Raw genomic sequence first — 23,379 nt, 5'->3', positions numbered from 1 at the left:
TGAAAACCAGGAATCCTAGCCACTAGACCACCAGGGGCTAGGGGCTAGAAGCAAAGTGGCCCTAGCTCTTTCCCCCATTTGAAAGCAAGAATGTTTTAAGGAGGCAAAAACTGTAAAAACAGGTACAAAGTTTATTATTGGAGACACAGCATAACATGTGGGAGAGCACACAGACAAAGTTTGTTTATTTAAGACAGCAGCAAGGCAGAAATACACATCCAGAGAGAAAGGGTATGGTGTCCTCTCTAAGAAGGAGAACAGTAAGTCAGAAGCAAAGCAGGGATACACACCTGGAGGGGACTGGGGGCATCCTGAATGAGGAGTGCCGTAAAGACGTGATTTAATTCACTTACACGGGACAGTCCTTCCAGGTCTTTGTTTACCTTTGGCCAATTTTCTCTTGTTTTTTTCACACCTGAATGTTTCCAGGACCGTCCCCAACATGCGTGCTCAACTTTTTGCTAAGATTGATCCCACCACAGAGGCCTGTGGGTGCATGTACACACATATTATGGGGTGGTGCCCCCCTCCCTTTTTGACCCCCAAGAAACCTTCCTGTACCTGTGAAGAGGGAAGTCTTCCTTGACCTCAGGAGTGGGCACCTTATCTCTTTACTTCAGCGGAGCTCAGCTTCTGCCACTAGCTTTGTCCTTGGAGTTCCTGGGTGAGAACAAAGCTTCAATTTTACTCCACTTGACAAGCACCAGCTGTCTGGCCCGGGGGCCCATCTATCTCCCACCTCCTGTGGACTGTTAGTTACGAATACATAACGATATAAAAGAGCTTGCACCAGAATGCAAATTAATTCACTGCTTCAATTATCAAGAAAGTCTCACTATGAAAAAAAGTGTCAGCGGATCTGACAGTGTGTGTAATGAATTGATGTGTATTTTACTGAGGCTTCTTATTTACTTGCAATCCAGGAACATACAGTTTAGTTCAAGGATCTCACTTTGAGTCAGTAAAGGTGTGTTGAAGATTTCTAGCAGGATGGTAGGATCAGATGTGTATTATAAAGGACCAATAAGGTCAAATAGAAACTTTTTTGTTTGTTTGTCTCTTCTGCAATACTCCAGCAGAGTCTAGAGGGTGTGTGTGGAATTTTGGAGTCCGGCAGAGCCGTTTCAAACCTTGATTGGTGGGGTGGGTGGATGGAGGGGAAGCATGCCTTGACATTCAAGAAGGAATGTTCCTTTTTCCTTAATTTATATTCTAAAAATCCCACATAAGAACTCTGAGTGTTCCGTCTTATTTAAGAAGCTCCAGCAGTTGGTGGGTCAGACCGTGGAGTTGGTGGGAGGGGCGGGGAGCAGTTGCACATAGCAAGGTTGGTGCACCACAGACACGAGGGTAATACTGTGGAAACCCCTAGGAGGATTGTACTGTTGAACAGTTTGTATTTTCTGTTTCTCATGAAAGTAATCAAGTTCATGACAACTTTCAGCAGCTCATATCCCATCAGGTATGTTATAACAGCCTACATCATCATAATCAATCACAGGCTATATCTCAACCCAAAGGATAAGCCTGAAGAATATGTCCCTTATACTGTACAAGTATTAAAGGTCAATTGACCTAACTCAAGAATATTTTTATTTGTCCATGCAAGGGTATTTTTTCTTATTAATGTAATTAGGGTGAATACCCAGGAGATTCTCAAATAAGGGGGAAAAATGTCAATTTTTAAATTGCTTAATTTGTATAATATTAAGACTTTAGAAACTGATTATCCTATGAGGCTTAGGCAACGTTCTTTAAAACAGCTTGGACTATAAATCAGATCTCTTTTAATAAATGACTTTTTAATGACTTATACATCATCGCCTGGGATCTTTATTTTCGCAACACCTGAGTGTAAAGCACTGCTTTCTTTAAACCTTTACTACTGTGTGGTTTATGATGTGTTTTGTTAGGAAAGGTATATTTCTATAAAACATCCTCCTTCCAGCCCTGTTTGAGAAGTGACAATTTGAAGGCTGGGAGAGAGATGCTGATACTTTATGAGTGACAGCACTGTTAGGTGTGATCATTACTGCTGTGTTCATCCCAGGAGGGCAGTTGATTTCCTTTGCAGGTACATGTTCAGATAATCTCATCTCAGACATAGGCAAGTGTTCGTATAATTCTTCATTTTTCCATTAGGAATCATGCATACATCATGTGCCCCCAATTAATGCATAAAAGACTGGCGACCGAATGATATACTTTTACACTAGTACGGTGTTTGTGGGGCAGTGTAAAAACACAAATGCAGTTTTGTTATTTGCATTTTTCAAATTGATCTCCTGGCATGTCTCCCTTTTTTCGTTTTCCTTGCAGTTGAAATATATATATTTCAAGGATATATAATTATAAAGAATTGTTTCAATAATTTATTTTAAATTTATTATTGTGACTGAATTTTCTCAAGTTACACTGTGTTGGGGAAATTAAACATTAGCATTTTTCATCGTGTAGTTTCTGGGAAATTAGTACAGGGACCTCCAGTTGAAGAACCATTGAGTAGATGCTTTTATCATTACTAGAATTGTGACTTTTAGTCACTTAATTCTTCCATGGTCTCTAACATTGTTCTGTCTTTGTATTTTTTTTTTCTCCCCCAGCCTGGAATATATTATTATCAACTTTACCTGTGTAATTTTATCTGACTCTACAGTTCTGTCACTCCATTGGTCTATTTATTTCCACATGTGCTGTACTGATTTTAAACTACCTTGTGTATTTTGTTTATCAAGTACTTTTGGAGAGTCTACTGTGAACCAGGCACTGTGTAGGAAAGAAAATAGCCGTGGCCCCCAAACAAAGATAAAAACATATTAGCATTTGGGGACATTTCATTCTGTTCTTCCTTGTATGTATGTAGTTATATAATATGTATGTATAAAGACATACACACACTACAAACACACAGGCATTGTTGAACGTCTGGCATAGTGCATGACGTATAGTAGATAGTAAGTGTAACATTCGTTAAATGGGATGCAAATGTTTTCTCCCATTCACTGATTGGCCTTGATCATCATATTGGTATCTCTGAGAAACTGAAATCCTTAATTTGAATACAGTCCTATTTTTTGTATTTCCCGTTATGGATAGTAATCCTTATATATTATTAAAAATTAATTCTCAGTCTCATATCATGAAGATATTGTTATGTATCTTAGGCAAGCTTTGTTGTTTTACCTTTCACATTTCAGGTACGTTCTACCTGCAGTTTATTATTTTTGAATGCTGTGAAATAGGGGTCAAGGTTTGTTTTTTCCCCACAAGGCCACCTAATTTATTCAATCCACATTGAAAAGATTGTCCTTTCCTTCACTGCTCTGAAGAGCTAAGCTTTTCATAAATCAGATGTATAAATATATGTAGAATTTTCAGGACTCTTTTATCCATTTCTCTGGCCCATTTTTCCATCTTTACTTCAATACCACCCTGTCTTGATTATTCTACCATTATAATGAATCAGTATCTGATAGAGTAAATTGTCTAACTTTGTTCTCCTTTGTGATAAAATTGGCTATTCTTAGTCCTTTGGATTTCCATATTAAGCTTAGAATCAGTTTGTCAATTTGGGGGAAAATATATCTACTAAAATTGTGCTGGATCACAGTGAATCTGTGAACCAATGAAGAATTCATGTATTCATCTTTGTTCTCAGCATCTATGGGGTCCTGGGATATTAAACACACACAAGGAACAAAGCTGGAACTTTTTATTCATTGACACACAATTCAGACAAATTAATATAATAATCCTAGCTCTTAAAAGCAGTCTTAATTCATACGCTGTGTAGTTCACAGGGCACTAAATTCTTTATTAGCAGCAACTAATGACATAAACATAACCACAAATCACAACTACCATTTATTAAATATGTAAGATGGGCGAGTACTGGGATAGAAAGTCCACTTATTTTATTTCTAACTCCTAGTAGTAACATGGAGCTATCCTGTTTTATAAATGAAGAAACCAATAGGTTCAGAGAGGTTGAATAACCTGCCTAATGTTGCCCGTCTAGTAAGTGCTGAGGTCAGAGGCCAGCCCTGCCATGTCTTTTGCCCACAGCACATTCCCAGTGCCTTGGACAAGTAACACTGGAAAGACTGACTCAGTAAATACGTGGTGACTGAATGAATACCTCTCTCTTTCTCTCCATCTATTTTCTATTAATGATTCATGTCTTTCCTCAAAAAAAAAAGATAAAACTTTCAAAATGGTTTTAATAAGTAGGAAGTTTAAACTCCATGGTACTAGTATCACATGTGGTGAAAAAGTGGTGTGAAATATAATTAATCAAAGAAATTAAAGAGTGCCAGAATATCCGAATTTTGAGGAATCACTTCCTTATTTAATATTTCAAAAATAGCATGTCTTTAATGTTTTATTATCTCTTTTTTGAATTGGTAATTAAAGTGGGGGCATAAACTCTATCCCTTATGGCAAGATTACATTGATATTTAAGTGTTTCCATCATTATTTTCCCTCTCTGGTTTGGAACTAGGGGAAAAAAAAGACACATTAAAAATTATCTACCCACTTAAGCCAGATGATGGAGAGACTTGAGTCCTGATAACAGTGTTTGTGCCCCTGGATCCAACTGTGCCTGAAGCTAGTGTATCCCCTGTACTTTTCAGTTATGTGAACTAATAAATACCCTTCTTTACTTAAAACAACATTAAAAGGTTATCTGCCTGCTTATTAAAATATGTTTAAGTAAAACTTACCTAAATTAATAGATAAAATAAATTTGAACCTGAAAGCCTTTTAGACCAGTGAGTAGAACTCCAAGACAGCTTCCTTTCTCTCTTTCATACTTTAATTATTTATATTTTTGTTCTTTTTATGCCTCTTCTAATGTATTCAATGCTTCAATGTCTCATTTTACCCACATAAAAAAACTCTACAAAACTGATCAGAGTATCAGCAGTATTATTATAAAAAAATCAACCAAGTTATTACATATTAGACCTAATGATTTCAACCTTTACCATAATTTTTGTACATTGTACCAATGGACACATGGATTCACAATCAAAATAGTAGAATTATTTATGTATCACCATTGTTCAAAAACATTGTTATACTTTTAGGAGAAATTTTAGAACAATAAAATATGGTTAATGACAAACTGTATTTTATGATTTTCTTTTTTTACCTGATAAATGCATATTCTTTCCCCAGAAATACCGCAGATGGCTGGTACCTGTATGCTGATAGCTCAAATGGAAAGTTTGGTGACATGGCTGACATCCTCACTCCTGTTATTTCACGCACGGGACCAAAATGTACCCTGGTGTTCTGGACTCATATGAATGGTGCCACAGTTGGTTCTCTCCAGGTACTGCTTAGGCAATTGCATTTTCTGAATTTCTTCTGCAAAAATTCATATTGTATAATTTAGTGTTATTAAAATATGTAATCTGCTAATAAATGAAAATGGACAGTTATCAACACTTCACTGGCTTGAAAACAGTATGATTGAAAAAAAGCTTTAGTAGAATTGGACCTGAATGGCTAATAGGATTTCTTTAAACTATTCTATTTATGATTATGGTCTTTATTCTGAGGTTGCAGCTTCTGTGTAATACTGTTTTACCCTTGAAATATGTCATATAGGTTTCAGTATCAATATTCTGAGAATAACACAATCAAATGAATATATACATTTTGGTGATATTCGGATGTGCCTTCTTGCTGTCTTTGATATAGTGGTGCTACACTCTCCAATATTCTCTTTCAAATTGTTTTTTTGTAAAAAAAGAAATTAAATTGTTTCATACTCACAAAAGGTTGCAAGAATCTCACAGACAACAGCATTCTACCTTTCGCTCAGAGATTCTGGTTTTTTGCCCATTGTCCCAATAACATCTTTTATAGGAAAAATTGAGTTGAATACAGAATTACTTATCACACTCCATTGTTATTTCTTTCTAGTGTCTTTATTTTTTATAAATTTATTTATTTTTATTTTATTTTTGGCTGTGTCGGGTCTTCGTTGTTGCATGCGGGCTTTCTCTAGTTGTGGCAAACAGGGGGGCTATTCTTGGTTATGGTGCACAGGCTTCTCATTGCAGTGGCTTCTCGTTGTGGGGCACAGGCTCTAGGCACGCAGGCTTCAGTCATGTGGCACGTGGGCTCAGTAGTTGTGGCTCGCAGGCTCTAGAGCTCAGGCTCAGTAGTTGTGGCACATGGGCTTAGTTGCTCCGTGGCATGTGGGATCTTCCCGGACCAGGGATGGAACCCGTGTCCCCTGCATTGGCAGGTGGATTCTCAACCACCACACCACCAGGGAAGTCCCTAGTGTCTTTAAAACTGAAGTAATCCCTTCATTTCCCTTAAACTTTATGATCTTGGTATTTTTAAAGGTTATAATCCAGTCATTTTGTGAAATGTCCTTCAAATTGGATTTGTTCAATGTTAAGCATGTTTTTCCCTGTAATATCACCAATATTGTATTATTTTTATTGTATCCCATTGGTTAGTACATGATGTCTATTGGTCTCAGTACTTTTGTTCCCTTTGTTATCAATAAATATTTTGTGATGAGATATTTTGAGCATATGTAAAATCCTGATCTCAACTCAATTATACCCACTAATTTTTGCTTCCTTTAGTATTTTTTGCCACATTAATTTTACTATGATGATTGCCTATTTGTGTCTAACTCCATTATTCTGTCTACATTTGTAGGTTGGTTTTCTCTTGTTAGAAAAATTCTCCATTTATTGATTTATATCAGTGTGGACTCATGGATTCCTGTTTTATCCAATTTGTTGTCAACACTATTACTATTTATTGGTTCTTAACATTGTCCCAGATTCAGTTATAGGAGACCCTTTAAACTGACTTCTATGTCTCTTTGACAAGTCCAATTATTCTTTGATCATTTCCTTTCTTTCTGGCCAAGAAGATGTTCCAGACTCATCTTTTTGTTATCCTGTTCCGTCCCTGGAGGTAACTATTTTTCCAGGGGGTCCTGGTTTCTTTTAGATGACCAAGTTATACGGACAAAACAGAAAGAGGTTCTGCAATTTTAATGCAGATCCCCTAGATCCTGTCTTCCCCTATTAGACATGTCTTATATAATAGATAAGGTTTGTAAGTATATGTATAGACACATCATTTACACAGAGAAACCAACTCAATTTTGAAGCATCTCCGTTTATACTCTGTTTCATAGCTTACGTGACATTTTCCAAGAAGCCATGTCTGAAAAATAAATCCCCAGATTTCAGAATTGTTTACATGAGCAGTTTTAGACCAGGGATATCTCGCTAAAAGCAGCCATAGATAAGGTCTCTCCCCCTGTCAAATAGCATTAATTTGTTTTCCAAAAAGTCTATGTTTAGTATATTTGCAAAGAGATTACACTTGGGCTACCTGCTCTATTTTTCCCCAATAAATAGAAATAGACTGCAGATCAGCTGCTTAACCACTTCTTTCCTAGTAGCTTGATGTAATTTTAATATTAGGGTTTTTAAAAAATTTTTAACTGTCTTATTCTATGATTTTCCTGGCCATATTAAATATTATTTTCCTCCCCAAATTAGATAAACATATTTTTAAAATGCTGTTACTTTCTTTTAATTGGAAACATGTTAAATTTATAAAGTAATTTTGGAAGAATAGTTTTATTTGTTATAGGTGAGACTTCTCACCAAAAACAGTTTAAGAGTAAACTTGTTTGTGTATATGTATGTGTGCATGTTTAATAATCTGAAAGTATCCAAGTAGTCTTGTGGATTGATGTGACAATTTACCATTTGTGTCTCACTGAGTTTTTAAAAATGGTTTTAGACAAAACAATCAATACAGCTAACTACAGGGTTTGCATCAGAAAAATGAGAATTACTTACCAGGTATATTTTGTGGTTGAGATTAATTATCTAAAATAGGCTTTCATTTTTTCAGCATAAGATTTTGTGTTAGTAGATGAAAAATTATAAAACAACCTTAAAATTTTATAAGTAGTTAATTATAAAATAATTAAAATGGTAATACATATGATCCTTATTTCGTGCACAGCTGAGTAAAATAACATTAAATGTTGCATTACTATGTTGCATGAACACAGTTTTCCTTAGTGATTTGTGTATAGAGCAGTATTCATACAAAGAAGATCTAATTCCTATACATTCTTTTTAGTATCCTTCAAAAAAGATTTTTATATTTTTTAGAAATTCTATTTTCTTGACTTTAATAATATGTTGATTCAACTTGAATTCAAGAATTTAGTGATATCTTTGCTAGCCACATACGACTTTTTATATGACTCTAGAAACTCTAGCTCTATAAAAATAACCATTTGCATTTAATTTTTTAAAATAAATTTATTTATTTAATTTTGGCTGCGTTGGGTCTTTGTTGCTGCACACGGGCTTTCTCTAGTTGCACCGAGCGGGGGCTATTCTTCGTTGCAGTGCGTGGGCTTCCCATTGCTGTGGCTTCTCTTGTTGCAGAGCACGGGCTCTAGGCACATGGGCTTCAGTAGTTGTGGCGTGAGGGCTCAGTAGTTGTGGCTTATGGGCTCTAGAGCACAGGCTTAGTAGTTGTGGCACACGGGCTTAGTTGCTCCGTGGCATGTGGGATCTTCCCGGACCAAGGGTCGAACCCGTGTCCCCTGCATTGGCAGGCAGATTCGTAACCACTGCAGCACCAGGGAAGTCCCCTGCATTTAATTTTTTAAAAACTGATCATGAAAGTATTCAAAGTTACCTTCACTTTCAAAAGTCAAAACCTCCCCAAACCCTTTATGTGAATAATGAATTGGTTACACACATTGTATTGTTAAAAATTCGTGGTGTAGAGGGAGATCAGCTCGTTGCTTTGTGACCACCTAGAGGGGTGGGATAGGGAGGGAGGGAGGGAGGGAGACGCAAGAGGGAAGAGATATGGGAACATATGTATATGTATAACTGATTCACTTTGTTATAAAGCAGAAACTAACACACCATTGTAAAGCAATTATACTCCAATAAAGATGTAAAAAAAATAGTGTTGTGAAATAATTAAATACATCATCTAAGTCAGTTATTTTAAAATGTGGAACTCTACTGCTCTTCCCTATTTAATTACTTTCTTCATGGCTCTTTTTTGTGTCATTCTAAAAGAAGAGCCATGATAATTTGTTTGCTGAGATGATTCTCAATTTCCCTTTAGAATGAGGGTCCGTTTGTTGGGTGGGGAGCTCTTGCTGGCTTAGATGAGTTAGGTGCCCACTCACATCACCCATATGTGCTGTTGGAATTGAACGGACTCCCATTGTAACATCACCATCCCCACTGAACCTAATGTCATTCTCAAAACTGTGTTTAGTAAACAATTCTGTGCTTTTCATGTGACTACATGAATATTATTTAATATTGAGACTTCCAATTGTTCTTGCTGTCAGATTTTTAAAAACTAAGGTAGTTAAGAGTTCTTAATCAAATGGTGCCAGGTAACTTCAGACTTGACTGGCAGATATTCATGCACAGCTTTATTACACAAAGCTCATGAGGTACCCTGGGGACACAGTGCTGTTCTAGAAAACAGCACTAATGAAAAATGTCTGAGCTTTTCTCTCAGGGATTCATGTTGATATTAAAATGAAAAAAAATTACTGGGAGAATTCTATATGTTTAGAATTTGTCAAGGTAAAATATTTCAGCACTTCTTACTTGATTTGTCTCTGCAGGTACTCAGCAAGATAGACAATGTTACTTCTAAACTGTGGGCTCAAAGCGGACAGCAAGGTGCACAGTGGAAAAAAATAGAGGTGTTTTTAGGCGTTCATTCGCATATACAGGTTTGTAATCCAAGTATTTAGGTGATGATTGAGTTTTGTTGATTCTTTAATTTTAATTTATTTCCTCTACCCCTTGTCTTCTTGTCTCTCTTTCCCTTTCTGATGTGCTGTATGAACGCTCACCACTCCGTAGAGCATTTTCCATAAGGAATTTGCGGTTCTGAAATGCCCTAATTTTTTTTCCCAAAGAGGCAACCATTTTTCTAGGAACATCTCATTTTAGTGACAACCATCTCCTGCCTCCACAGTCAGGCTCCTACATATTAAGAACACCTCCCACTATTTTGCAAATATATTCTCAGAGACTGCAGAGTAATTACATTAGTTTATTTCAAACCCAATTAAAGAGACCTTTGAAAGCACACTATATTGTTGAACCTTATTAGAGAAAATAGATTTACTTGACTGAAAAATATTTTCAGAGGCACAAAATTGGGTGATGCTGTATTTGTCTTCATGTAGATTACAATAATATTAGGAGGATAAGACCTAAAAATAAAGGAAAAGAACAAGTAATACATAGAATAAAAGGTTTAAACTGAAAGTAATTATATGCCAAGATATTTAGTGTGAATTTTATTTTTTTATGGATTATCAGGAAAACAGGAGCTCCATGGATGTGTGTGTTTTCTGCTTTTGGAGTTTTTGCTTGTTTTGTTTTGTTTTGTTTTTGACAGAAGGGAAGGTAAAGCTTAGCTATTAAGATTTAAGATTAGATAAGGGAGAGTGGGAATCCAGAGCCATTTATGTCAGAGAACATTTTTTCTTAGTCATAACTGCACAGGGCTTAATTCCTTGAATTTAGAGCCACTTATCTATAGATACAAGCTATAATATCTTTGCTAATTATACAGAGGACTGGAAATGCAGTATGTAGCAAGAGTAACCAAATCAGCTGTGAATATTCAGTAACTGTATCTACAATCACATGCCATATCTGATAGATCAGCCCCTTTCAACTCCACTGGAAGCACAGGCTAGATACAGCTGTTTAAAGGCATTGATACAACATTATCCCCAATTTCTTAGAATGTTAGCTATAATAAATCCCATATATTTTTGACCTCTTGCTGGGACCCAGTTTTCTTATGGGTCATTTGTAGATAATTTAGGAAATGGATAAGAAGTGAGTTCAACCTGAAGAAGAAAAGACTGGACAGCAGTTTAGTGGCCTTGCACAGTATGAAATTTATCATTAAGAGGATTCCACCTGTTTAACCTCCAAGACCTTTTAACTGAGGCAAGAAGAATCATCAGCAAGAACACGCGGAAGGCTGTGCTGCTGCCAGGCGTCGGCTTCCACTTCAGGCAGTGAATTCTTAACTGGTCTGCGCAAGTAGAACATTTGCATGGTAAAATCATGTTCAAAGCAACATTAAGGGCTTCCCTGGTGGCGCAGTGGTTGAGAGTCCGCCAGCCGATGCAGGGGACACGGGTTCGTGCCCCGGTCCGGGAAGTTCCCACATGCCGCGGAGCGGCTGCGCCCGTGAGCCATGGCCGCTGAGCCTGCGCGTCCGGAGCCTGTGCTCCCCAACAGGAGAGGCCGCAACAGGGAGAGGCCCGCGTACCGCAAAAAACAAAACAAAACAAAAACAAACAAAAACATTATGAGGGATTTAAGCAGAGGAATCAATTATTAATTTAGTCTATCTGAAATTTAATTTTTCACATTGAAATTTGAAGAGAAATACGCCCATGTTGTTTGACTCTTAAAATGCAATATTAATGGTTTCTGAATATTTGATGTTTAATGTGATTCATTCATTCCTTCAGTAAAAACATATCAAGAACCTACTATGTGCAAGCACCTTACTATGCACTGGAGAAACAGTAGTGAGACACACATACTATCCATGGTTCTTCCATTTTTACTGTATCAGTCCCGTTAGCCTCAGAAACATGAGCGCCTTTAACCCTTGAGTAAAAGTATAGAGCATTGGGTAGTTTTCACAGTTATATTTGGGACCCCCCAATTTAAACATAGCATTTAATTATAATAATTTTTATAACTAGAGCAATCACATACCTGGCACTTACTAAGTGCTAAGTTCTGTTCTATGAACAAAAAATTTACTCCTGTAACTGTATGAGGTACCTACCTTTACTACCTGCATTTTATAGATTAGACACAGAAATACCTAGAACTTGGATAACTTGCCCTACTTATATAACTACAATGGCAGTGATACGCTTTAAACACAGGCAGGTCATCTACAAGTCCATAATACAAATGCTATGCTCTATTGCTTCCTAAATTTTACAAAATGATTGACCCAGCTTTTATTTTACCAGAAAAAAATATATCATAATTGCTCTTGAAAAAATGTTTAATCACATTCAGTATTAAAGTCTATGGAATCTTAACCAACATCGTGTGGCATTGGATTATCTGATTTCTTAATCACAGAGCATTGTCTCACAGATTTAAATTAAATGTTCAGATATATCCAGATAATACAGTACCTTTTTTCAATTTGTGTATCCATGTTTTTGTTGGGCTCAATTTTCTTATAAAAGAGTTGTAGTTATTATTCTTTCTAGTTTCACCTCGTCTTAATCACATCCAAGCTCTTAATCTATCTTACAAATTTATTTTTCTTTTCTAGCACATCTTCTCTGAAGAAAACAAATGTATGCCTTTTATGTCAATTTGATACTTGAATTTATATAAAAATTGTACATTTATTTGCTTTTTTATAATAATGTGAAAGGCATGATTTTCAATTATTCTATTCTCTCATCTTAAAAGGAAAACAACTAGGTTTTCATACAATAGTATAAAAGCATAACACATCTTAAGGAAAAACTACTTCTTTCAAGAAAAGTAATGGATTAGATTTGGTAAAAAGATGTTTGGGAGTTTGATGACAATAACTATTTTGTATAGAAATCATGGAGGTAAATAGGTATTTCTTGTTAATGCATCTCTAATTGTCCTAAATTTACTTTAAAATATATGAATATTTCTTATGCTAACACACAAATACACATTTAACTTGCAGGCAAATTCAGTAGAAGCTGTCTGAATTAGTTTCACTTTGAAAACTTTAGTGAGTCCTGTGACTGTTTTTCATCAGTTCTATCAAAGTCTGTAGAAGTGGGATCTCACTGTCCAGCAGTGGCACACAGGAGGATTTCATTCATCACATACATTAATCAAAGGCACACCACCATCATTTCAAGTCCAAAGATGTGGCCAATTAAAAACATTCATGGTTTTGAGGTCCGACATATTTTCGATTTCAAATAGTTGAGTTGAACAGATCAGAGGAATGGCAAGAAGTGGATGAAATAAGGTAAAAGATATGCTTGCATCTTCTGTCTCTTGGTGCATTCCGTCACCTGGTTGACCTCCTGCTTCCACGTGTGATGAGGCTGTCAGAAGTGAGCAGGTTTTGTTTTGGGTCTGCGAGTTGCAGAGGCTGCAGTGGTAGGTGACTCCTGCCAGTTTCTTAGGCCCTGTAACCTAAAAATCTAGACAAGAGACAATGGTGTTGCCACTCCCACATCCTTACCTGTTGAGTGTGGTAGAGATCTTCAATATCCCTCAAACTTCCCGGGTCAGTTTCATCGTAGGGATTACGGGGTCATTTTTATCAGATTCAAGCCCTCATGTTCTGTACTGTATTTACTGTTTGCCCCAGGTTTTGGATTCCTGATGGACGAGTCAACTGATATTGGCTTTATTTTTTTTAAAGGTTGTCTTCAGGGCAAAACGTGGTATCAGTTACATAGGAGATGTAGCAGTGGATGATATCTCCTTTCAAGATTGTTCCCCCCTACTTAGCACAGACAGAACGTGTACGGCTCAAGAATTCACATGCGCTAACAAGCACTGCATTGCCAGGGACAAGCTGTGTGATTTTGTGAACGATTGTGCTGATAATTCAGATGAGACTCCTTTCATCTGTGGTGAGTGGAAGTGTTCTGTCTCCTTACTTTTGCCTTTGTCTCCCACAACCTTCCTCTGTGCAATGGGTTCATTGATGAAAAATACAGAGTATATATAACTCAGCAGCCAAGGCAGGTAAGGTGATTTAACCATTTAAATACATTCCTTTCTCCCTCTCAGTACTTAATTTAGAACCGAAAGTCATTTCAAACTAATCAATGGCTTTCTGTTTGTATGTGAAGAATTGGAGATTAACTGGAAAACAGGTGTCTTCAAAGGCAAACGGTATGCAAACAAGTATTTTCCATATGAAATAAATTTTTGGAAAGAAGGCAAGCAAAACGTCCATAAACGGCAATTCATGTAAGGTTGACAAGCCTTTGTGCTTTGACGGATTTCAGGGAGTTGTCATTCCCTTGGGTCAATTATGAGCTGGGATAAGTGGCTAAAAAAACAAAAAATCAATATCCAGATAATGTATAAAATAGACAACGTGATCTCCTAAGGGAAACACATATCAGCTGTGTAATATTGTTACAAGAGATCAACTCATAATAAACGGCACCTATTAAAATATCCTTAGCTAAATGGGCCATATGTGCTCATTCAGGGAATTCTGTAAAATCATGGAACACAGTGCGTGGTTGCCTCATTTCACTGCAAATGAAGTGAATACAAATTGTCAGAATTAAGGTTGACAAATTATTCCACTATTACCAATAATAATTTCTGAGCTAGCGTATTACAGTTTGATCTCTTTTTTGCCTCTTGAAACCAAATCTGGAATCACCAGAACCACGTCAGTATATTAAGAGCTCACATTTACATAGAACTTTTAACTTTCAAAGCCCTCCTATCTACTGATCTCCACTTGATCTTCACAGAAACCCGACGGGTAAGTGGGAGAGATATTATTAGTGCATTCCATGGATAAAGCTGCTGAACAAGAGTGGCTGAGATTTGGTCAAATTTCATAAAACTGGTACTGACAGAGTTGATCCTAGTTTCCAGGTACTTTGATTTATGATTCACTGCTTTGCCCAAGCCACCATACCACTTTTGTGTACAGCTGAATCTTAGGAAAACCAAAAAAGTTGTGGATGTAGAAATCCTGTGTATATCGAATAACTATTTGTTTCTTCAAGTGTGGATTATATCTTATAATATCAATTATTACTATTATATGAACCAAGCAAAACTGTTTGGCTAATCTTGTATTCTGTATTAATTTTTACCTTTATCTTATGAATATTTTTGCTGCGTTTTTAGTTATTTTCTGCATCAAATGCTTTTACATTTTCTTCATTGCCATTTTCATTTGAGTATCTCACAAATCTATTAGCTAATCAGTCGAACAGAACAGATACTATGCTTTTGAATTTTATTTGTCATGTTGCCAACTTATCTCTTTCCCAAGATATGATTTAATGCAATTTTTTCAGCGTTTAAAGTATTTTATTTCTGGCTAAATTTTCCTTGAACTCTTTGTATTTAGATAATAACTTTGCAAATATTTCTAGGAATCCTCTATCTGTGTTTGGGAGGGTATACTGATATACTAAGAGGGTCAGAGAAATGTACTGAAATTTATTGTCTTGGTAGTTCTTTTGTATGGAAAATAAAGACGAAAGTAATTACAAGCCCTTGGAGGGAAAGTTTTATCAGAAGGTGCTTTCTGGTGAACTGATTGCCAAATCACTGTAACATTTGAATGGGGCTGTGATATCAGTAATACTGGAGCAAGAGAGATGAATTAGTTCCAGATATTATATAAGAAGAAGAAAATGTTTTCAGCTCCTTAGAACAAATAAACAACCAAAAAGTTGGAACAAACCTTAAAAGTAACCCACATTTTGATATTGGTTCTTATTACATGAATATAATTTCTTTTTATATAACACTGCTTATTTTATTATGTATTTAAAAATTCAATTGTATTCCTATGTTAATGGTTTTAAATGTTTTAATTATAGAGTGGCTAGAACCTGCTATATGAAATATGAGTGCTGTTATTTTTCCTGCATATACTATAAACTTTGATTCTTAATTAGACCCAGAAGAATAGGAAGAAAAACTTAAAAAAAAAAAAATCACCATAGCAACTGATCTCAGAAGTTTGCCTGGCAACCAACCAAGAATTTAGGCTTAGGTTTCATGATCTTTGGAACTTGTGTGAGGTTTTTTTGGTTTGTTTTGGGTTGTTTTTTTTTGTTTTTTGTTTTTTTGTGTGTGAGAAGTCTAAGTAAAGGCTGAACATGTATCACAACTCTAAAAAAACGTCTAAAATATCATTTGGTATAAATACACCACCTAGGAATAGAAGAAAGAATGAAACTGCTGAGCTCTTTGTAAAGGCATAGACTATCTCTGACAAAGGAAAAGAAAATAATCCTTTATAAAACAAAAGTACCTGTGGCTTTAATTTTCTGTAGACCAATATAGGCTCAGAAAGCAAGATTTGGAAGAAAGATTAACTGGTTTCTTTTTTTGCTTTATAATATAAATATATCTAAAATATAGGACATAGTCAAAAAGAAAGTGATTTGTGTATCTGAGAAATCTGAAATCTTAGTTGAACATATTTTGCCATTGGTATAGAGGGTCCTTTGGCAAACAATCATATTTTTGTTTCTCTGTACTTTCCAATTAGCATATTTATTGGTGATACACAAGAGGATCTCAGGCATGCTCAAAATAATTTAATTCTGCACTGTGATTAGTAAGGATGCGGGATATTTGACCAGAATAATTAGTACGTAATCTGAACCTAATGGGCACATGTAATACTGTATTTCCCAACTGCAGACATCTATTTCAAGTACACACAGAATATATGTTATTAAGCACTAAGCAAACTTCAGTAATTTTGAATGGATTAAAGTGACATGGATTACATCTTTTGAATTAGGCTGGAAATCAGTTGTAAGACAAAAGCTAGAAAATTCCCTGTTAGTTAGAAGATACTTTTGATAACCCATCTCCCCACCAAAAATATTACAGTAAAATTAGAAAATGTTTTAAATAAATAATAATAATAATAGTGCATTAAAAAACCTGTGGTATTTAGTTAAGAAAATGCTTAGTGAAAAATTTATATACTTAAATCCTTACCAAAGAAAGTAATTAGCTAATAATACAAATTAATAGAATAGAACACAAATGTCAGAGAGAGAGGATTTGGAAAGACTGATAACATTTTCAAGACGCTGTCAAGAATGATCAAGAGAAATCGAGAAGACAAAATATCGAATTAATTTAACATATATTTACTGAAAAGGTATATGTCAAGCAGTGTTTGAGACATCTAGTGTACATCCATAAATGAAACAGACAAAAATCATATTACCCATTCCCCTGTGTTAAACAGAAAATATTCTCTCTTTCTCTACACACACACACACACATACACACACACACAGAATATCCATGTGTGTGTGTATGTATATTACAGAGTTTGTCAGAAGTTGGTAAGTGATACATTTTCTATGAGAAAATATAGAGTAAACTAAAGGAGATGAAAAATGGAGAGAGAGAAAATAACAATGTTAGGGAGCTTGATGAGGATAGGCCTGATGAAGGATATTTAAACAATTTTTTTTCATTTTACTTATTTATTCCCCCCCCCCAGTTTTACTGAGATATGATTAACATACAGCCCTGTATAAGTTTAAGGTATACATCATTGTGACTTATTTATATTGCGAAATGATTACCACAGTAAGTTTAGTGGTAATCCATTGACATCCATTTTCTCATATAGGTACAAAAAAATAAAAAGAGGAAAAAAATGTTTTTTCCCTTGAAATGAGGACTCTTAGGATCTAATCTCTTTCAAATATACCATACAACAGTGCTAACTATAGTCATCATGTTGTACATTACAGCCCTAGTACTTATTTATCTTGTAACTGGAAGTGTGTACCTTTGGACTCCCTTCATCTAATTCCCCCTCCTGGGCAAATTCTTGAAGGAGATCTGGGACTTAGCCAATACTTGTTGTTTTCTTTCTTTCTTTCTTTCTTTTTAAATTATAGCCATCCTAGTGTGTATGAAGTAGAATCTCATTGTGGTTTTGATTTGTCCTTCCCTAATGACTACAATGTTAATTATCTTTTCTTGTGCTTATTGGCCATTTGTGTGTGTTCTTTGGAGAACTGTCAAGGTTCTTTGTGCTTTTCTTTACAGAAGTGTGTGTTTTTTATTATAGAGTTGTAAGAGTTATTTATATATTCTGGATGTTAAGCCCTTATCATATGTATGATTTGCAAATATCTTCTCTCATTCTGGAGGCTGTCTTTTAAATTTTTCAGTAGAATTTATTTTTTAAAGGAGTTGTAGGTTCACAGCAAAACTTAATCCCCATACATGCACAACCCCCCCAGACTATCATGTCCCCCACCAGAGTGGTGATTTGTTACACGGGAGGTGTCATTATCACCACAGTCCATAGTTTACGTTAGGGTTCCCTCTTGGTGAAAGAGCACGTGATTAACAATAAATCAAACTCTTATACTCAGTTACTTATAGTAACCTTGCTAAAGTCATTACAAATATTTTTAAACACATTTTTTCCTATTGGATGAATGTTTCTAAAAATATCATTTTTTAATGTTACATCAATGTGGAATTTAACACTGCTGAAAAGTTATCTAAACTCAGTTACTCAAATCTTGGTCTAGAGACAAACAGCATTTTTGTCAGAAGTCAGGCCCCACCCCAGACTTAACCATAAACTGCATTTTAACAAGTATATGTGCACTGAAGTTTGAGAAGCACTCATCTAAACAATACAAACATTTGAAAAAGTTTTCTGGTGAGAAGGAAGAGCTATTATTTTATTCTTTGTTTCCTTATTGACATATACAAATATATCAGGATTTTAATAGGGGCAATAATTAGCTTTTGAAATATGAAAAATGATTCTGTGTATATTTTCTTAATGAATTTAATTGAACCATTTATAGTTAAGTCAAGATTTAATGCCTACGTATGTATTGAATTGCCTGATATAATTTATTGGCGATTTTAAGAAGTTTTTAAGAATGAACGTTCATGCATTTATTCAGCAAATATTTATTGAGCATCTACTATGTGCGAGGGTTTGTTCTAGTTACTAAGAATAATGCTGTGAACAGTACAGACAAATTTCCTGCTCTCATGGAGCTTGCTTTACGTTTGGTGGTAGTGGAAGGGGACACAGACAAAACAGAGTAAGTAAAATAACACAGCATATTTCATAATGACAAGTGCTCTGGCAAAAAGTAAAATAGGGAAAAGTGAGAAAGAAGATGCTTGGAGTGGTGGTTATAGTTTTAAATAGGGCCATCGGAAAAGTTCTCACTGAGAAATTGACATTTAAGTAAAGATGGAAGTGGATATGGGGATATACGCATACATATAGCTGATTCACTTTGTTATACAGCAGAAACTAACACAACATTGTAAAGCAATTATACTCCAATAAAGATGTTAAAAAACAAACAAAAAAGATGGAACAAATAATGGATTTGAGCCAAGTGATATTTGATGTATTTGAATGAATTTTTTAAAAATTCAAAAACATTAAAAAAGTCAGCAATAATTAAAACATGGTCCTTTCCATATTATCACCACATCACTAACAATTTTCTTTGATTTCTATGAATGTATAACTGTAATTCCCCTAAATAGTTATCCTTCAGGACATATTTGAGTTGACTCATTTACATCCTGACTACCCTTTCTCATTTGTTGTAGCAGAATTCTCTCTGTTTCAAGTGAACTGATGAATTTTGGGGGGAGAAGGGGCTATTGTTTGATGCTATGATATATATGTGACTTTTTACTCACAGCAAGGTTATATTATAGGTGTTACTTCTACACCATATCCAGTGCTCCATCGAAAACTTTTTAGCATATCAGAATTTGTGCTCAGTTGTGACAAAAAATGAATTTAAAGGTGTAGAGTGCCTCTGTGGGACTCTACTGGCACCAGTGTACACCTTCCTGACCTAGCCTTGCATACTGGACATTTATTTATTTGGTTAAACATTGGGCATCTCTAATATAAGTGGCCCTGGAGTAAAAACAAAGAAAAATAAGATATTACCTGAAGAATTGTGGAGCTTCTTGTCTAGCTAGAGAAATAGGTACATAAACATTCACCTTGCGAATCGGAGTTAGAATAAGTACAAAGCACTTTTGGATGTGTGAGGGAAAAATAATTTAGTTAGGGTATTTAAATACTAATCCCAACATGGATTTTTACATCACCTTGAAAACAGCTAGTGTATTTTCAGAGACTTTATTAATCATGCACTATGAATAGCTTTTGTTTTCTTTGGGAGGTTATGTTCAAAAGTAGGTCAGGTATCATAAGGTTAATAAACCAGGCTTCCTGTGAAGGATCTGCTGTGCTAAGCTTCAGGAATTCATTATTTGCAGGCTGTAGCCTACTGACTGAGGCTTAGAAAGCTTTCACTGTCTTTCCAAGATTATCAACACTGATCCGTTTCTCATGAACTCAGTGTTGTAAAGTGACACGCATTAGGGTAATATTTTCAGAATTATGAAATCAGGTAGTCATCACTGAAGAAAAAATTATGACAATTTTTGAAAACCTGGTATTATAAATAGGATTTTTCCAAATTACCCAGAAACTCTTTTTTTTACATGGAATTAAGTATACTCCTTATAGAACAATTGTTCTGTGAAACAGTTTGGAAAGTATTATTTACAGAATTTATTATTACTTCATAGAATAAGGCAATACAAAGGAAATCACTGTATCACAATTTCCTGGTGATGTCACGGAATAATAATTGGCACATGACATTAATTTTTTGAATTTTGAAATAATTGTGGGTTCATAGGAAGTTACAAAGATAGTACAGAGAAATTCTGTGTACCCTTCATGTAGCTTCCCTCAGTGGTTACATTTTATAGTATAGTATAATATCAAAACCAGGAAACAATATGGTTCAATATGTGTGTCTAGTTCTATGGCATTTTATTATATGTGAAAACTCGTGTAATCATCACACTACAATCAAATATTCTGTCTCCACCAAAATCTCCCCTGAGCTATTCCTTTATAATTACATTTATTCTCACCATCCCTAACCTTGGGAAACCACTATTTTGTTCTCCATCCCTATAGTTCGTAATATTGAGAAAGTTATAAATATGTAAATGCAGTTTGTGACCTTTTGAGACTGTCTTTTTTTCATTCAGCATAATCTCCTTGAGAGCCATCCAAGTTGTTGTGTGTGTAAATCATTTGTTCCTTTTTATTGCTGACTCATGTTCCATGGCATGGATGTAACAGACCATAGTACTATTTTCCAGAGCGGTTATGCCATTTTACGTTACCATCAACAATGTGTGAGAGATCCAGTTTGTCCACATCCTTGTGAGCATTTGGTATTGTAACTATTTTATCTTTATTATTGCTCTTCTTATAGGTATAGGTTAATATCCCGTCAGGGTCTTAATTTGCGTTTTCCCTGATAGCTAGTGGTGTTGAACATCTTATCATGTGTTTCTTTGTTATCTGTATATCCTCTTTGGTGAAATGTTTCTTCATGTCTCTGCCCATTTTCTAATCAGAAGTTTTCAAACTGTTAAGTTTTGAGAGTTCTTCATATATTATAGATATAAGTCCTTCGGCAGATGTGTGAGTGGCAAATGTTCTCTCATAGGATTTAGATTATCTTTACATTCTCTTTACAGGGAAAGAGTAATTTTGATGAAGTCCAGTTTATTCATCTTTCCTTTTAGGGATCACGCTTTTGATATCACGGTCAAAAACACTTCACTGAAGTCTAGGTCCCAGATTTTCTTCTATTTTTCCTTCTAAAAGTTGCATAGTATTATATTTAAGTGTATGCTCCATTTTGTTAAGTTTTGTATAAGTTGTGAGGTTTGGGTCATTTTTTTTTTTTTTTTTTGTCAATAGTTATCCAGTTGCTTCATCACCATTAACAAAGCTGTCCTCCCTTCATTTAACTGCATCTGCGTCTTTGTCAAATGTTAGTTGGTTGTGCTTGTGTGAAGCTGTTTTGAGCTCTGTTCCATTGATCCAAGTGTCTGTTCCTTCATCAGTACCACACAGTCTTGAAAATTAAAGCTTTATAATAAATCTTAAAATTAGGTAGAGAGAGTCCTTCTAGTTTATTTTTCTTTTTCAACTATATAGCCTTAGTTATTCAGGTTCCTTTGGCTTTGCTTTCACTTTAAAAAAATATCATCTCTATATCTACCAAAAAAGTGATGTAACTTTGACAAGAATTTTATTAAATACATATATCAGTTTGGGAGAAATAACATCTTTAATAGGATGTCTTCCAATCCATGAGCAGTTTGTCTCTCCATTATTTAGACTTTGATTTCTTTTCACCTGTGTTTTGTAGTTTTTTGTAGTTTTTGGCTTACAAGTCCTGTACATATTTTATAAGATTTACACCTAAGTATTTCATTTTTTAAGGGATTATAAATGATATTATATTTTAAATTTTGGTTTCTGCATATTCAATGATGATATATAAAAACACAATTAATTATATATGTAGATCATGTGTCCTGCAACCTTGCTGAGTCATGTATTCTCAAATTTTTATAATACATTCCTTAGATTTTCTTTGTTGACAGCCATGTCAGCTGAAAATTGGGACAGTTTTATGTCTTCCTTTCTGATCTGTGTGCCTTAAAGTTTTGGTAGAAATCTCCAATGAGACTATCGGAGCCTGGATATTTCTTTTTCAGGAATTTTAAAATTATGAGTTCCATTTCCTTAAAAGTTATAAAGCTGCTCAAATCATTTTGTGTTTGTTCTTTGCAAGGAACAGGTCCATTTCATAGAAGTTGTCAATTTAGTGCATTAGAGTTATTAAGAGTATTCTTATATCATCCTTTTAATATCCATAGGGTCTATGATATCCCCTGTTTCATTCCTGTCATAGGTAATCTGTGTTTTCTCTCTTTTCTTTGACATTCATTTGAGACTGAAAATACTAATTCATTAAGAAGAAAAATCTAGAAAATAGATATAGCTACTAACCTTTTTATAAATACAATATAAACAACTTGTCAAAATATGATATAAAGTTCAAGTTATTGAACCATAAAATCAAAGAATCATAGAGTTGGAGAGAATAAAAGAAGTTACTCCATGCTCTTTGAAACAGGGATCTAACACTAAGACTTCTGTGAAGGATTCACTTTTACTCAGTTACAATTGATCGTAAATTTTTTATCTATATCCTAGCACTTATCACAGTCTATTAATATATGAGAGAACTCCACTAAGACATGTTTATTGATGAATCACATCTACTGAATTGCTATTGATTGAATTGGTAAATGAGTCACCAACCAATCAAAGAATAATTTCTGTAACTTCTCTGATCTGGCAGACAATGGAGGTGGGAAAGGAAAAATAACCTGATTGCTGTTTGAACACTTTCAAGGAGAGAATACTCTGTCTCACATAAAAAGCCTTTTCAACTGTCAGGCACCCCTTGATATAATGATTTTCCTAATATTGAATCTACATTTCCATCTTTTCTCAGTATGAGTTTTTGATGATAATATTTCTTACTACTTGTAGTTCTTCATAATAATACAACTTTAAGATTTAGAAACAGGTACCATTGATTCTGCACATTTTTTCACATTCCCCTTTCTCCTGTTCATAGTTATGATGTCAATATATATATTCTTA

General features: G+C 34.9%; 1 protein-coding gene across 1 annotated transcript in view; it reads left to right on the top strand.

The window, feature by feature from the left end:
- MALRD1 (MAM and LDL receptor class A domain containing 1) overlaps window positions 1-23,379 on the top strand; it is a 579,678-nt gene that overhangs the window by 219,317 nt on the left and 336,982 nt on the right. Inside the window, exons 22-24 of the mRNA XM_029239293.1 lie at window positions 5,182-5,338; window positions 9,677-9,787; window positions 13,486-13,699. Coding sequence (XP_029095126.1) covers window positions 5,182-5,338; window positions 9,677-9,787; window positions 13,486-13,699 — 482 coding nt within the window. The remainder of the gene's footprint in view (window positions 1-5,181; window positions 5,339-9,676; window positions 9,788-13,485; window positions 13,700-23,379) is intronic.

This window comes from Monodon monoceros, unplaced genomic scaffold (genome assembly GCF_005190385.1).
Source record: "Monodon monoceros isolate NGI ecotype Baffin Bay Population unplaced genomic scaffold, NGI_Narwhal_1 Super_Scaffold_21, whole genome shotgun sequence".
In the NCBI taxonomy this organism is placed as follows: Eukaryota; Metazoa; Chordata; class Mammalia; order Artiodactyla; family Monodontidae; genus Monodon; species Monodon monoceros.
This window is presented reverse-complemented; position numbering and strand designations above follow the sequence as displayed.